At 37.9% G+C, this 15,123-nt stretch overlaps 1 protein-coding gene across 1 annotated transcript in view; it reads right to left on the reverse strand.

Moving 5' to 3' along the window:
- Positions 1-15,123, reverse strand: part of LOC143663301 (transmembrane protease serine 11D-like) — a 72,578-nt gene that overhangs the window by 16,006 nt on the left and 41,449 nt on the right. The window contains exons 5-6 of the mRNA XM_077137020.1: positions 5,685-5,842; positions 1,985-2,023 (exon numbers count right to left, since the gene is read on the reverse strand). Of these exons, the coding sequence (XP_076993135.1) occupies positions 1,985-2,023; positions 5,685-5,842 (197 nt within the window). The remainder of the gene's footprint in view (positions 1-1,984; positions 2,024-5,684; positions 5,843-15,123) is intronic.

The raw sequence follows: 15,123 nt of genomic DNA on the forward strand, positions 1-15,123 counted from the left end.
TTTTTTTCCGACAAACTTTCAGATAGAGGTGGACTAGTCTTCTACCAAGAATATACATGGAATATTGCTTCCTCTGTGGCATCCTCCAAACAAATTCTTTAGTAAATTACTTAAGCACATTTTAATTAGAAATAAACATGAATTTAATAAACAATGAAGTTGAGAAACATCCATAGGAGTAGCATCATCTTGCAAAACCACATAAATATTTGAGATAGGCCAGGTATCCAGATCCATTGAACTAATTTATAACTTCATTCTATTGGCCAGGGATGTAAATTGGTGTTTTCTAAGGAAATATATATTCTGCTATCCTAGCTTACGTGTACATAGGATGACATTGGAAAGCAGTGACTATTCCTTCGGGTTATAGACCCAAAACTGACAAGACTTTTTGTAATTATTTTTATTATATCATATGATTAACTTGATCCACAACAAAACAAGCTATTCTGGTGGTTAGGAGAAGCCACATAAATGGTGTCACCAAACATAATTTACAAGTCTACAGAAATGCCATCATAGAATCAGGGCAGGACAAGCTTCCTAAAGCTTCTAAGAAAAATTTCATGAGGCCAAGTTTCAGTACAGAGTGAATGGCAGATCATGGGTACTTCCTCTCTTTTCTGAAAGGAGAGAAAAACTTAAGTATCACTCCATGGGTCAATTGGATTAGTAATGTCTTATTTCAAAAACAATCCTAGAAAACTGTTGGTGGAATGTAAAATGGTGCAGCTGCGAAAAACATTTTGCTGTTTCCTCAAAAAGTTAAACATAGAACTATAATATAACCCACCAATCCCACTTCTAGGTATAAAACAGGAACTCAAACATAGTTGCACTCTATTGCTCACAGTGTTGTTATTCACAATAGCCAAACAGGTGTCCAAATATCCATCAGCAGTTGAATGGACAATCAAATTGCAGTATATACACATAAGAGAATATTATTCAACCATCAAAAGGAATGAAGTTCTGATATATGTGAGGACATGGATGAGCCCTGAAGATATCATGTTGAATAAATCTATATCAGACAGAGAAGAACAGATTGTGTGATTTCACTTATATGAAATAACTAGCTATGCAAATTCACAGAGACAGAAAATAAGAGTAGGGATTTCCAGGGGTGAGTGAGGAGGGGGGAATGGGAAGTTAACACACAATGGATACAGGGTTTCTGTTTGAGTTAATGGAAAAATTTTGGTAATGGATGGTGGTGGGGGAAGTATAAATTGTGAAAGTAATTAATCCCACTTAATTGTATGCTTGAGAATGGTTGAGATGGAAAATTTTATATTGTATATATGTTTCCATAATTAAAAAAAGAGAGACCAAAGAGGCAGCAACAATTACATGCAATTCATGATCCTGGACTTGATCTAATAATGGAGAAAATGTCCAAAAGGAAATTATTGGAATAATTTAAAAAGTTTGACTACAGACCATATGCTTTATGTCAATGCTAAATTTCTTTAACTTGATAACTTGGTACTTAATGAGGTTACATAAGTGAATATCATTGCTTTAAGGAAATATACATGGGTGCATTAAGTATTCAAGAACAGTAATGTACACAAACTACTCTCAGATGTTTAGAAAATAGATAAATAGATGGGTGAATAGATGGATAGGATAATATAACAAATGTGGCAAAATGTTAAAAGTTAGTGAATCTGGGTTTCTGTGTAAGGGGTATATTGGAGTTCTCAGTGTTGGTTTTGTATTATTTTGCAACTTTTCTGTAAGTTGGAAATTACTGCAATTTGAAAAGTTAAAAAAAACCAAAACCAAAAAAACACGAATAATTCACTTTAGTGAATTGAGAATAAAGTTAACAAATTCATTAAGAATATTACGTATCATGAAATAATAATGAAAACAATGCTTTGGCAATGAGTACAAAGAGCTTTCACTTTTTAAATATTTTGTTAAACCATACATATATTTTTATAAAACATATGCAAATAGTTTTAAAACTTACCACTGGTGAAAATATTTGCTGCATCTTGGACAGTAATCGCTGGTATTAATAAAAAAGAGGGAGAAAAAAATTAATACAAGAAGGACTGGATATCATCTTGATTTCTCAAAATGTAAAACTCAAACAATCAGAATAAGAATCCTAGAAGGCTTCTTAAAAAGTGAATTCCATACAAGACCTGCTGAAAGAATCTCTGAGATAATCTCTGGGTTTACAATATCCCCTCAATTTATTATTATGCACACTAAAGTTTGAGAAACCTTGCTTTATTTTTTCATCAAATATTTACAAGATATCACTGTTTTCAAGTAACTCAATTTAGCTGGGAAGACACAATCATACAGAATCATTGACATATAATGTATGTATTTATATATATATAACTTTTACTCTATTGGTACATTTTTTTTTTTTTTTGGCATGGGCAGGCACTGGGAATTGAACCCGGGTCTCTGGCATGTCAGGTGACAACTCTGCCTGCTGAGCCACTGTAGCCCACCTGACACGTTCTTAATAAATATAACAGTGAGCAAAATATGGCGGACTTTCCCTCACATAATTTACATACAGAAATCAATCAAGGAATCACTCAAATAAATGTAAGTGCAAAGTGGGGAGGAGAAAGGAAAGAGTAACTTAATACTACCCAGGTGAATCGCAGAAGTCATCATGGAGGAAATAACATTTTAGTTAGTTTTTAAGACCTAAAGTGATTTTTTAAAGGCAGATAAGAGGTGAAAAGGTATTGCAAGTGGAAGTGATAGTGGGTGCAAATGCATGGAGCTGTAAGTGCATTTGTAGAGCAATAAATTCTGTAGAGCACATGCTATATGTTGGGAATTGGTGGGAGACAATGGAAAGGAAAATAGTGATGGTCTTTCGATTCTAATTTGAATTCTGCTTACAGGACACTTTTTCTCTAAATGTTCCATAGAAATCTCAAACACAATGTGACCCAGTTTCATCTGAAATTTGCTACTTATATTATATTCCTTCTGTGAGCAAAAGGTATTGTTTCCACCAGTAGCTGGAAATCTGAAATTGTGTCCAACTCCTCCCTTCTCATCATTCCCATATAAAATTGGTCTCCAATTTTGTGCCTTCTAGCCCCCAAAATACTTTGAAATTAGCCCCATCCTCTCCATACTTTTTGCTACTACTTTAATTCATAATCTCATCATTTGTCACCCACAGTATTACAGTAACCGTTAAATTAGGAGATTCCCTGCTTGCCCTCTTGCCCTTTTCAATTCATCCATATTTACTTTACCAGACTGCTTTTTCTAGACATGTATATAAGATCACATCTTTTCCTGAAATCTTTTAGTCACTTCCCATTTCCTATAAGATAAATCCAGACGTCTCAGACAGATTTTCATGCTCTTAAAAATCAATTTATCCAAGTATTTCTCACTAGAAGTTTCACAAGGTTGGATTACTACATTGGCTTTACAAGTAGATCTTAGCTCAAGTCTCAGTGGAGCCAAATCATTACTTGTTCTTTGAACAAGAGAGATCTGAATTTGAATCCTGACTACCTCGCATGGTGACTATAGGACTCTGAGCAATTACTTAACTTTTCCAAGTGAAGACAACAAAGGTGTCTATGGAATATGACTGTGTGAGAGTAAAGGAAAAAGATATGCATACAAGGTACTTTAAAACATAAAAAAATTTAAATGGCCATTAAATAAGTGTTTTGATTTTAATGATGAGGATGACGATGAAAACGCAAACCAGTCATTCCAGGAGGTCTCTTTCATCATTGTTCTGCAAAAGCATTATGTTTATTACAGACTATTTGTCTCTCCCTCTCTGATAATGTTCTTTCCTCCTCTCAAAATACGGAAGCCCTACCCATCTTTTAAAGTCAAAGTCCATCCTTCATGAAGTTATTGCTGAGAGATCTTGAACACTCTATCTTCTTCCTTTTCTGGGTTTCTACAGCAGTCACTGTCTGTGCTGTGACAATTACTTGGGAAGTACTTTTGAAAGATTCCATACATTCCTTAAATAGGAGCAGCGGTAATATTAAATTATTTAACAAACTATATGGCATGAATATCAACAAGTTGGAAAGAACACATGGAGCTGGAACAGTATCCTGGAGGTTCTCTCCATGCCAAGCATTAATTCTTTAGTTGCAGGGTTTTCTGGGGAGAAACCAGGAAATCAGAGTATGGGGTGGCAGGTTTGGGAGAATTAAGGAGACTTTTTGTGGACATGGCACAATGATTGTTTCCAAAAAAAAGCTTTTCAATATTTTAACAACTCAGTACAGTTAAGCAGGAATATTCTGATTGAATACCACTCCAGTGTAGAAGCCATCAAAATCCTTTAATCGTGAGCTTATTATGAGGGGATAATGGTTTATTAAGCTAGCAGTTATGGTAAAGTTGGAGGGGTGTCTTTAAATTCTATGCAGGTATAAGTAATTCCTACCTTTTGGTTATGTAGCAAATATTTATTGTCTGTTATGTGATATATACAGGGTTGCAGAAGGATAGATGGATGAGCAAGGTAGATATTGGTCCTTGCCCTTATGAAACTTGTGGAGTATAATGAAGACAAACAATAGAGATATTACTGAAATAATTTTGTAATTTTAATTGCGATCATTGTAATGAAGGAAAATGAAGGAATCTGTGACACAGATAAATAATTGAGTAATGAGAGTTTGAGAAACCGTCCCTGAGAAAGCAGCACTTTAGTTCAGAATTAAAGGGAGAAGGACAGTGATCTAAGAAGAATTTTGCAATGGTCTGAGGCAGGACGGAGTTTGTCAGAAAGAGAAAATGAAAGTGTGGCGAATGAGGAAGAGATTCAGATTATGGTAAATGAGGGAGAGGATGGTACAATAAGTGGTTGGAGGGAGCACTTTTACAGTGAAAGGATGCAATATTAATGATGGTTCTTGGACAATTTTCATGAAGTGGGACTGTTTTGGGAAAACCAGGATGTATGGTATCTTATTTACAGGTTATACTTTGTTATTACTATTTTTTAACTGTCATGACAGACTTTCAATGTGATTGTATTTCTATTTAAAAATATATTCTTGATTGATTCTTGGACAATAGATTGAAAGGGGCCAAAAAGGGCATAAGAAGAGTAATAAGGAGGCTATTGCAATAGTTAAAATGAGAGCTGATTTTGGTTTGGGCAGGATGGTAGCATTCGGAATAGATAAAATGGGAATAGATTCAAGACAGGCAGAGGGAGAGGGGGCTTTTAGAAAGGAGTTGAAGATATGAGTACATTTAAAAATTTTCTTTATTGTATAAGTTCTAATGGGTACCATCCAATCACATGCCAGGCCTTGTTATGGGTGAAGTGGATTGTTAATTAAATTGTTTTCTGATCTTGAGCAGCAAGCTCACTTTGTGGATAAAGCATATCCACAAATTATTGGCCAATCATCTGTATTTGAAAATATCATCCCTCAAAAGGATTGCTGGAAAGGATAATTAATAAAAAATTTCTCACAAATAAAATTTATTATATGAATGCTAAATGATTCTTAACATCTTAGAATAGTTTACAATAGATGTGTGTGTTATAACTAGCTTTCTAATTATTGTCATAACATTTAATTCCAAGTAAAGAAAAAATCAATCTCTGTTGAAACTAAAATGTAAATTAGAATTGGTAAAGTTGAGGGATATATTGAAATAAAATGGTATATAAAAATGGTACTTGCATGTTAAGTCAGGTGAAGGGTTTACTTCCAAATTTCCAAAGTTATTCACTGCTTGGCGCAAAATAGGTTCAATTCTGTTTTTCAGTGTTGCTCCCCTGTAACTTCTAGTGAATCGAAACTTCATGACAATATCTGCTATTACATCACTACCCTCTTGCCTGTAAACAATGAGATTTTTAAAAAGGATTATTATGATAGTTTTCTATTGTTCTATTTATATATTCCTCTTGATTAAACCTCATCATAATAATGTCCTACAAATTTGATTTCAGTGCATAATATACTGAATCTACTACACCGGATAGTTAGGCTTTGAAGTCAGACTTTAATACTAGCTCTGTCACTTATTGCATGACTTTGGTGAGTTATTTTAGCTTCCTAATCTTCTAAGATCCTTTGTGTATAAAATGGGTTTTTATGCAAAGCTCTTGGGAAGAGTGCCTAGCATACAATGAGTGTACTATAAGTATTAGTTATTATTAGACTTAAGATACTTTAAAAAATAAATGTATAAAATTAAACAAATGTATAAAAAGAAGAGGTTCCAAATTTATGTGACATAGGGGCTCAACTTAATTTTCTGATACCTAGATTTAGTCATCTGGTTACAAAAGCAAATTTTAACTTTTATGGTGATATGTGAAGATATTCTCTCATTTCAATTAACCACATTACTAACAACGAGCCTTGGTAATTTGATTAAAGGCTATAATTATCTAAAACCTTGATAATTTCCACTTACTTCCTTGCAAATTACCATGTGAACCACTTCCTCCATCTGACATTGGCTACCTCTTCTTCTGAATTGCATTTAAAGAAAAATGTGCACTAGGCAAGTTTGTTTTTGATGCTCTGTCATAGTCAGGTTCATGTGTCAACTTGGCCAAGTTGTGGTACCTGTTTGCCTGGTTGGGCAAGTGCTGGCCTGTCTGTTGCTATGATGACATTTCATAGAATTATATCATGATCACATCAGATGCATCCACAGCTGATTCTATTTGTGATCAGTCAAAGGGGAGTGTCTTCTGCAATGAGTGATGCTTAATCTAATCACAGGCAGCGTTTTACGGAGGATTCAGAAGAGACAGGCTCTATTCCTGCTTTGGCTGGTGAGCCTCTCCTGTGGAGTTCATCCAGACCCTCCATCAGAGTTGTTGGCTTCACAGCCTGTCCTGCATATTTTGGACTCTGCATTCCCACGTTCACATGAGGCACTTTCATAAATTTTATATTTGCAAGTGTTCCCCGTTGATTCTGTTTCTCTAGAGAACCTTAAATAATACATCTTGGTACCAGGAGTGGTTCTTAAGAAACAGAATCTTAAAAATGGGTTTTTATGAATGGTTTTCTACTCTGACTGGACTCAAAGACACTAAGGATACTGATTCCCATAATCAGAATGACACTCCCAATCCATGGAGTGAGTTGGCAAAAGAGATAGTCAAAATATCACCATTAGATTCTCCTAATGCTTCCCTTCTACAAAGCCAGACTCTGGGGGATAATATTTTTGACACCTTTACAGAATTTTGTGGAAAGAAGAGGTATAGAGATGTTGGTTGGTTGTTATTAGATACACTGGCTACATTAAGGAGTGAAAGGAATGGGCTTAAGGCTTCAATGGAGAAGCTTAAGCGCCGTTAAAGAAAAATCTTATTTCCTGAGGCCGTATATTTGAGATCTCTGAAAATCAGACTCAGAATCTTATTGTTAGAGTAGCAACTTTACAACGTAAACTGAAATCTCAATCTTGCATGGTGTCTGGCGTTAAAGTGAGGGCATTGATTGGAAAGGAGTGGGACCCTGAAAAACGGGATGGTGACATGTGGATTGATAATGATGTCGGGGGTGAGATTGAAACCCTAAGCCATGCTGAGTCTTCTCTAGATAACCCTGTAATAGTTTGCCCTGAGGACATAACCGCCCCATGTACAGCCTGCCTTGCGGAGTTGGCCACCCAACCTTCTCCCGAAGAGATTAGCCCTAGAGTGATTAATCCTGTTTCACCAGAGGAAACTGCAAATGAAGGCCCTGAAGCAAATGGCTTGGAAGACATTTCTAATTCTATTCATGACCCACCCCCTCACCCCTCATTTCTTCCAGACCTATAACTAGACTAAAGTCCAAACAGGCCTCTAAAGGTGAGGTACAAAGTATCACATATGAGGAGGTACATTATACTCCAAAAGAACTGTGTGAGTTTTCCAATTTATATAGACAGAAAACAGGGGAATATATGTGGCAATGGCTTTTAAGGGTGTGGGATAATGGTGGGAGGAATATAAGGCTGGATCAGGCTGAATTTGTTGATATGGGCCCACTAAGCAGAGATTCTGCATTCAATGTTATAGCTCGAACAGTTAGAAAAGGTATTAACAGTTTGTTTGGATGGTTGGTTGAAAATGGATCAAAAGGTGGCCAATATTTCCTGAGATTGAAATGCCAGAACTGCCCTGGTTTAATGTAGACGAGGGGATCCAGAGGCTTAGAGAGATTGGAATGTTAGAGTGGATTTATCATGCAAAGCCTGCTCTTATACCCCAGGAATGTCTGGAGGATGCACCTTTTACCAGAACAGTGAGAAATAAATTTGTGAGACTAGCACCATCATCTCTAAAGAGCTCTGTGGTTGCACTTCTCTGTAGGTCAGATATTACTATAGGAACTGCTGTCACTGAGCTGGAATCCTTAAACACAATGGGGATGACAGGATCCCGAGTTAGCAGAAGCCAGGTGGCAGCACTTAATCGCCAAACACAGGGTAGATGTGGCTATTATAATAGACAGCAAACTCAAAGCAGGCATCAAAATTATATGACACACAGAGATTTGTGGCACTGACTAGTAAATTATGGGGTACCTAGAAATACAATAAAAGGGCAGTCTACTAAATTCTTGTTCAAGCTGTATAAACAAAAGAGTTCTAGGTCAAGTGAACAGAGGTCTAACCTGAATTACAAAAACACAGAGTCACGGCCCCTTAATCAATTTCCAGACTTGAAACAGTTTACAGACCCTGAGCCCCTTGAATGAAGGGGAAGCCAGGTACCTTTGGGGTGAACCCTATTACACTGCCACAAATTTATACTGTTAATCTTCCTCCAAGCCTTCCCCAAGGATACCGACGGCCTTTTACCAGGGTAACTGTGCATTGCAGAAAAGGAAATGATCAGATATTTCAGGGATTATTAGACACTGGTTCAGAAGTGACATTAATTCCAAGGGACCCAAAACATCACTCTGGTCCACTAGTCAGAGTGGGGGCTTATGGAGGCTGGGTGATCAATGGAGTTTTAGCTCAGGTCCTTCTCACAGTGGGTCCAGTGGGCCCCCGGACCCATTCTGTAGTTATTTCCCCAGTTCCAGAATGTATAATTGGTATAGACATACTGAGCAACTGGCAGAATCCCCACATTGGTTCTCTAAATCATGCAGCGAGGGCTCTTATGGGAAAAGCCAAGTGGAAGCCACTAGAACTGCTCCTGCCGAGCAAAATAGTAAATCAGAAGCAATACCGGATTCCTTGGGGGATTGCAGAGATTACTGCCACTCTTAAGGACTTGAAGGATGCAGGGGTGGTAATTCCTACCACATTCCCATTCAACTCTCTTATTTGGCCTGTGCAGAAAACAGATGGGTCTTGGAGGATGACAGTGGATTATCATAAACTCAACCAGGTGGTAACTCCAATTGCAGCTGCTGTTCCAGATGTGGTGTCATTGCTTGAGCAAATCAATACATCCCCTGGTATCTGGTATGCAGCTATTGATCTTGCAAATGCTTTTTTCTCAATAGCTATTAGTAAGGACCACTAGAAACAGTTTGCTTTCAGTTGGCAAGTTCAGCAATATACTTTCATTGTCCTACCTCAGGGATATATCAACTCTCCAGCCCTATGTCATAATCTTGTCCACAGAGAACTTGATCATTTCTCCCTCCCACAAGACATCACACTGGTCCATTATATTGATGATATCATGTTGATTGGACCTAGTGAGCAAGAAGTAGCAACTACTCTAGATTTACTGGTAAGGCATTTGTGTGTCAGAGGATGGGAGATAAATCCAACAAAAATACAGGGGCCTTCCATGTCAGTGAGATTTCTAGGTGTCCAGTGGTGTGGGGCATGTTGAGATATCCCTTCTAAGGCGAGGGATAAGTTGCTACATCTGGCCCCTCCTATGACCAAAAAAGAGGCACAATGCCTAGTTTGTTTATTTGGATTTTGGCTACAACATATTCCTCATTTGGGTGTGCTACTCTGGAACATTTATCGAGTGACCAGAAAAGCTGCTAATTTTGAGTGGGGACCTGAACAAGAGGAGGCTCTGCGACAGGTCCAGGATGGTGTGCAAGCTGCTCTGCCACTTGGGCCGTATGATCCAGCAGATCCAATGGTGCTGGGAGTGTCAGTGGCAAATAGAGATGCTGTCTGGAGCCTTTGGCAGGCCCCTATAGGAGAATCACAATGCAGACCCTTAGGATTTTGGAACAAAGCCTTACCATCTGCTGTAGATAACTACTCTCCTTTTGAGAAACAGCTTTTGGCCTGCTACTGGGCCTTAGTAGAGACTGAACGCTAAACCATGGGCTACCAAGTTACCATGAGACCTGAGTTGTCTATCATGAGCTGGGTGTTGTCTGACCCACCAAGCCATAAAGTTGGGCATGCGCAGCAGCACTCTATTGTAAAATGAAAATGGTATATGCGAGATAGGGCCAGAGCAAGTCCTGAAAGCACAAGTAAGTTACATGGAGAAGTGGCCCAAATGCCCATGGTCTCCACTCCTGCCACGTTAGCTTCTCTTTCCCAGACCAGAGCTATGACCTCTTGGGGAGTTCCTTACAGTGAATTGACTGAGGAAGAGAAAACTCGGGCCTGGTTTACAGATGGTTCATCACGATATGCAAGTACCACCTGAAAGTGGACAACTGCAGCATTACAACCCCTTTCTGGGGTGTCCTTAAAGGACAGTGGTGAGAGGAAATCCTCCCAGTGGGCAGAACGTCGAGCAGTGCACCTGGTTATTCATTTTGCTTGAAAGGAAACCTGGCCAGAGGTGAGTTTGTATACTGACTCGTGGGCTGTTGCTAATGGTTTGGCTGGATGGTCAGGGACTTGGAAAGAACATAGTTGGAAAATTGGTGACAAAGAGGTCTGGGGAAGAAGTATGTAGATAGACCTTTCTGAGTGGGCTAAAAACATGAAGATATTTGTGTCCCATGTGAAGGTTTGGGCCACCCCACCAGGCAAAGAAACATGGCCAGCTGAAGAGCTTGCTGAGGGTAAAGGGAACATGGGATGGTTAGTGGAAGAAGGTAGTGATAAATATGAACTTTGACCACGTTACAGAAACGAAGACTGTAATGCTGTTTTGTTCATGTTATACTATTTGAGTTGTAAGATATCAAGTTTAGGAATAAATGTTGCCCAAGGATATGTGCCCTATTCTGGAGAGATTTAATGTGTTTCCAGTTATATGTAGGAGAGTTGAGTATTGTTAGGTAAAAGAAAAAATACGTGTTTTATTGTTTTCGTTTGACAATTGGGTATGGTTTAAGGTGATATATATGTCTGCCAAGTTGACAAGGGGTGGACTGTCATGGTCAGGTTCATGTGTCAACTTGGCCAAGTTGTGGTACCTGTTTGTCTTGTTGGACAAGTGCTGGCCTGTCTGTTGTAATGAGGACATTTCATAGAATTAGATCATGAGCACGTCAGCTGCATCTACAGCTGATTCCATTTGTAATCAACCAAAGGGGAGTGTCTTCTGCAGTGAATGATGCTTAATCTAATCACAGGAAGCGTTTTATAAGGAGGATTCAGAAGAGACAGGCTCTATTCCTGCTTCGGTTGGTGAGCCTCTCCTGTGGAGTTCATCCAGACCCTCCATCCGAGTCATTGGCTTCACAGCCTGCCCTGCGGATTTTGGGCTCTGCATTCCCATGGTCATGTGAGACACTTTTATACATTTTGTATTTGTGAGTGTTCCCTGTTGATTCTGTTTCTCTAGAGAACCCTAACTAATACATATTCTCATATTCCTGTGTGTACTGGAGTCTTTTTTTTTCCACTCTAAATCTCCTCCTATTTCAATGGCCAGTTTTGACATAACATACATTCTAAACAGTTTAATTTTTATTTATCAACTATTAAATAAGCATCTTCTTGTGATAGGTATTCTTCTAAATTTCAGAAGTGAGCCACGAATTAGATCAATAGTTGCCATTCTCATACCATTTTCTATCTGGAGAATCATACCCTGAACAACTAATTACAACTTCCACTTTTGACAGTATGGATCCCTAAAAAAACTCAAAAAAAATTCCATATAAAACTATCTGAAATGCAAAGTTTAGTTCACATGAAAGTAAAGGAAATCACCAAAGACCGAAATGAAAGAAGAACATGAATATTGTGATAGTAAGCATTAGAATATCTGACAGTTTTGAGTTTTAGCATCTACTTTGAGACTGGAGGTAAGGTCTCAGGCTAGAACAAAATAGGGAGTCGGTATTGAGGTTTCACAATAAGGCCAGGATTCCCTAAGACTAAATCTCACATGAAAGAATGGATTAGAAAGAAATACCTGCTCATTATGACATAAAAGGAAAAAAAGTAGCAAAGTTGATCTGTTTTAGAGGCCCGGCTTTGGATGGAAAATATAAGTAATCTTTAGAATACATAATCATGGACCTGGGTGCATGAATGTTTTTAATTTGCCTTAATATTGACTGCAGGGACCCAGAACCACCAAGCAAAGAAATGGCCCAAAGCTGAGAAAATTAACCAAAAAATTAGTCTAGGTCCTGCCCATCCCTGTAAGGTTCTGGCAGAATGCTCTGGAGTTATTCATGGTAAGTCCAGGCTGCATAGGATTAAAAATAAAGTGATATTAAAGATAAGCACTCAATTCCAAGGATAAACAATCCATTAAGAGCTAGTCAGAAGAACAATAACATCCTAAAAAGTTTTTTATAATAGAATTAAAAGATGTATAGCCAGGTAAGGATATTTTAAATGGGTGGGTCACATCGCTATAGAAACAACCTAATCAAAGAGTCCCACACACAACAGGTCTGGCCTTACAAGGATGGTTTAAAAGAAGAACCTTTTTTAAAGGTACATAACAGATTCAACCAGCACACTAGGTGGCTCTCTGGAGAATACAAAATATTAATTTGCTTGTAGTGTTAGTATTTGTGAAAGAATTAGTATGATTCTTTTCCCTTCCTAAGAATTTCTTTTGCACCTTATTTGAATATTGAGTAATGTGATCATTGGAGGTATTTATGGCAGTGTCAGTAAGGCTGACTATTTTTGTTGGGAGTACCTACCTCATCACATCACATAGATAGATACACATTCAACTAAGGCAGGACTGGCAAACAACTAGCATGCATGCTGCCACTTCCTCTATTAATCCATGAGCACCATCTCTTGGATTTGGGGCTACATATTCTTTATATTATAGCAATCTAGGCAGAAAAAGCCACAAATTCTCTATTTATACGGTGATGGTGTCCTGATCTTGGATGAATACCACATAGAATCATAGTGTTGCACAACTCCAGGGGGTATGGCTTATTAGACTTCATTATGAATGGTATCTGCTAGATTTATAGAATGGAATGGCCCTGCTACTGTATCTTCACCTTAATCCCTCTCCACAGCTTCCTCCTTCTCCACCAAGGATTGAAGTTATTGATTATTTATATTAGTAGGTAAAGATCTTTTTTTCAAAGATCTTTCTTTACTTCTTGCTGAATGTAGATCACAGGCTCAGCACCCAAATCATCTTGGGGGCCACATGATCTCATAGCAGCACCATTACCACACAGGGTTGAAGAGAAAACAATATATATTTAAGAGGTTTCCACCAGCTTTTAAAACTCTTTTTGTACTTCTGGCAAAAGGATTTTTCTCCCTTTTTTTGGTCTTATTCTATTTTGCCACCTTTTAAAAACTACCTCCCAGAAAGCTAAAAAGTACACTTACTGGGGTTATAGAAAATTATGTAGATGTAAAATCAATGGAGAAATAACACTGAAGTTTATATCTGAGGATGGTGCTCATATAATTTTCATATCCAGGCATTTTGTCTTTGATTAAAATAGACAATTCTATTATAAGAAAATAAAATTACTATGGCAGCATTTCCCAGTTCAGTTCCCAATCACATAAACTTGTTTTTCTTCAAGTGCTGTTAAAGTAGCTCAATAATAATATACCACCAGTCATAATCAAGTACAACTAAATTACCTAAAACTGTGTTCTTGCTTTCCCTACCTACTCAGTATCATTTGCAATGGTTTTCAACTTTTAAAATTAACTATCAAATAAAATTTAAGATTTTTAAATTTGTCAAGACCATATAATTCAATCCAAAGTATTCCATGCAATTGTGGGTGAACTATTAAGATTCTGGACTTTTACCAACAGAAATCCAAAGGGTAAACTCCCCAAATGGCCTCCTCAGTGATTCTGGGCAATCAAGGCTGAAATTTCAGTAGACCAAAGGGGTCTTATTTAGATCATATTTTGGAAAACTATAACCAATCAATATTTTGACAATAAGAGAAAGAAAAGTAATTTTCCAGAGCACAGGGTTAGTTACATCATTATAAAGCTACAAAAAAAAAAAGGTTAATACTGACTTAACACTTGTTGATAAAAAATGAGGTGCTTGATCTAATTGAGATTGTTGGAAAGTTTTGGTGTAAAATAGTAACTGATTTGGAAGGCTCTCTGAGAACAGGTATTCAGGGTCAGGTATCTACCATCATTAAAATGGCAGGCACTCAACAACAAAAAGGTTGATGACAGCAGCCTCCTCCAACTGAGTCTGTGAAGTGCCACCTACTCCACTTTGTGGACAATTGCAAGAAATCCTGAAACTCTAATTTCTGCCCAGGCTTTTAAGCATATGACCAATAGTATCGATTACTCAGTGTGTGGTAGTTAGGTTTAGGTGTCAACTTGGCCAGGTGAATGTACCTGGTTCTGTTGCTGTGGACATGAGCCAATGGTATGTGAACCTCATCTGTTGCTCATTACCTCTGTAGTCAGATAGGAGGCATGCCTGCTGCAATGAATTTTGATTTAATTGGCTGGTACTTAAATGAGAGAGCTCAACATAGCACAGCCCAAAAACTCAGAATACCTCATCTCAGCACTCACAGCTCAGCCCGGGCCTTTGGAGATGCAGAAAGGAATCACCTTGGGGAAAGTTGTTGGAACCCAGAGGCCTGGAGAGAAGACCAGCAGAGATCACTCTATGCCTTCCCATGTAAGAAAGAACCTCAGTTGAAAGTTAGCAGCCTTTACTCTGAAGAACTATATGTTAACAGAATAAATCTCCTTTTATTAAAAGCCAATCCATTTCTGGTGTGTTGCATTCCAGCAGCTAGCAAACTAGAACACTCAGTTAATCAAAAA

This window comes from Tamandua tetradactyla, chromosome 19 (genome assembly GCF_023851605.1).
Source record: "Tamandua tetradactyla isolate mTamTet1 chromosome 19, mTamTet1.pri, whole genome shotgun sequence".
NCBI classification, from domain to species: Eukaryota; Metazoa; Chordata; class Mammalia; order Pilosa; family Myrmecophagidae; genus Tamandua; species Tamandua tetradactyla.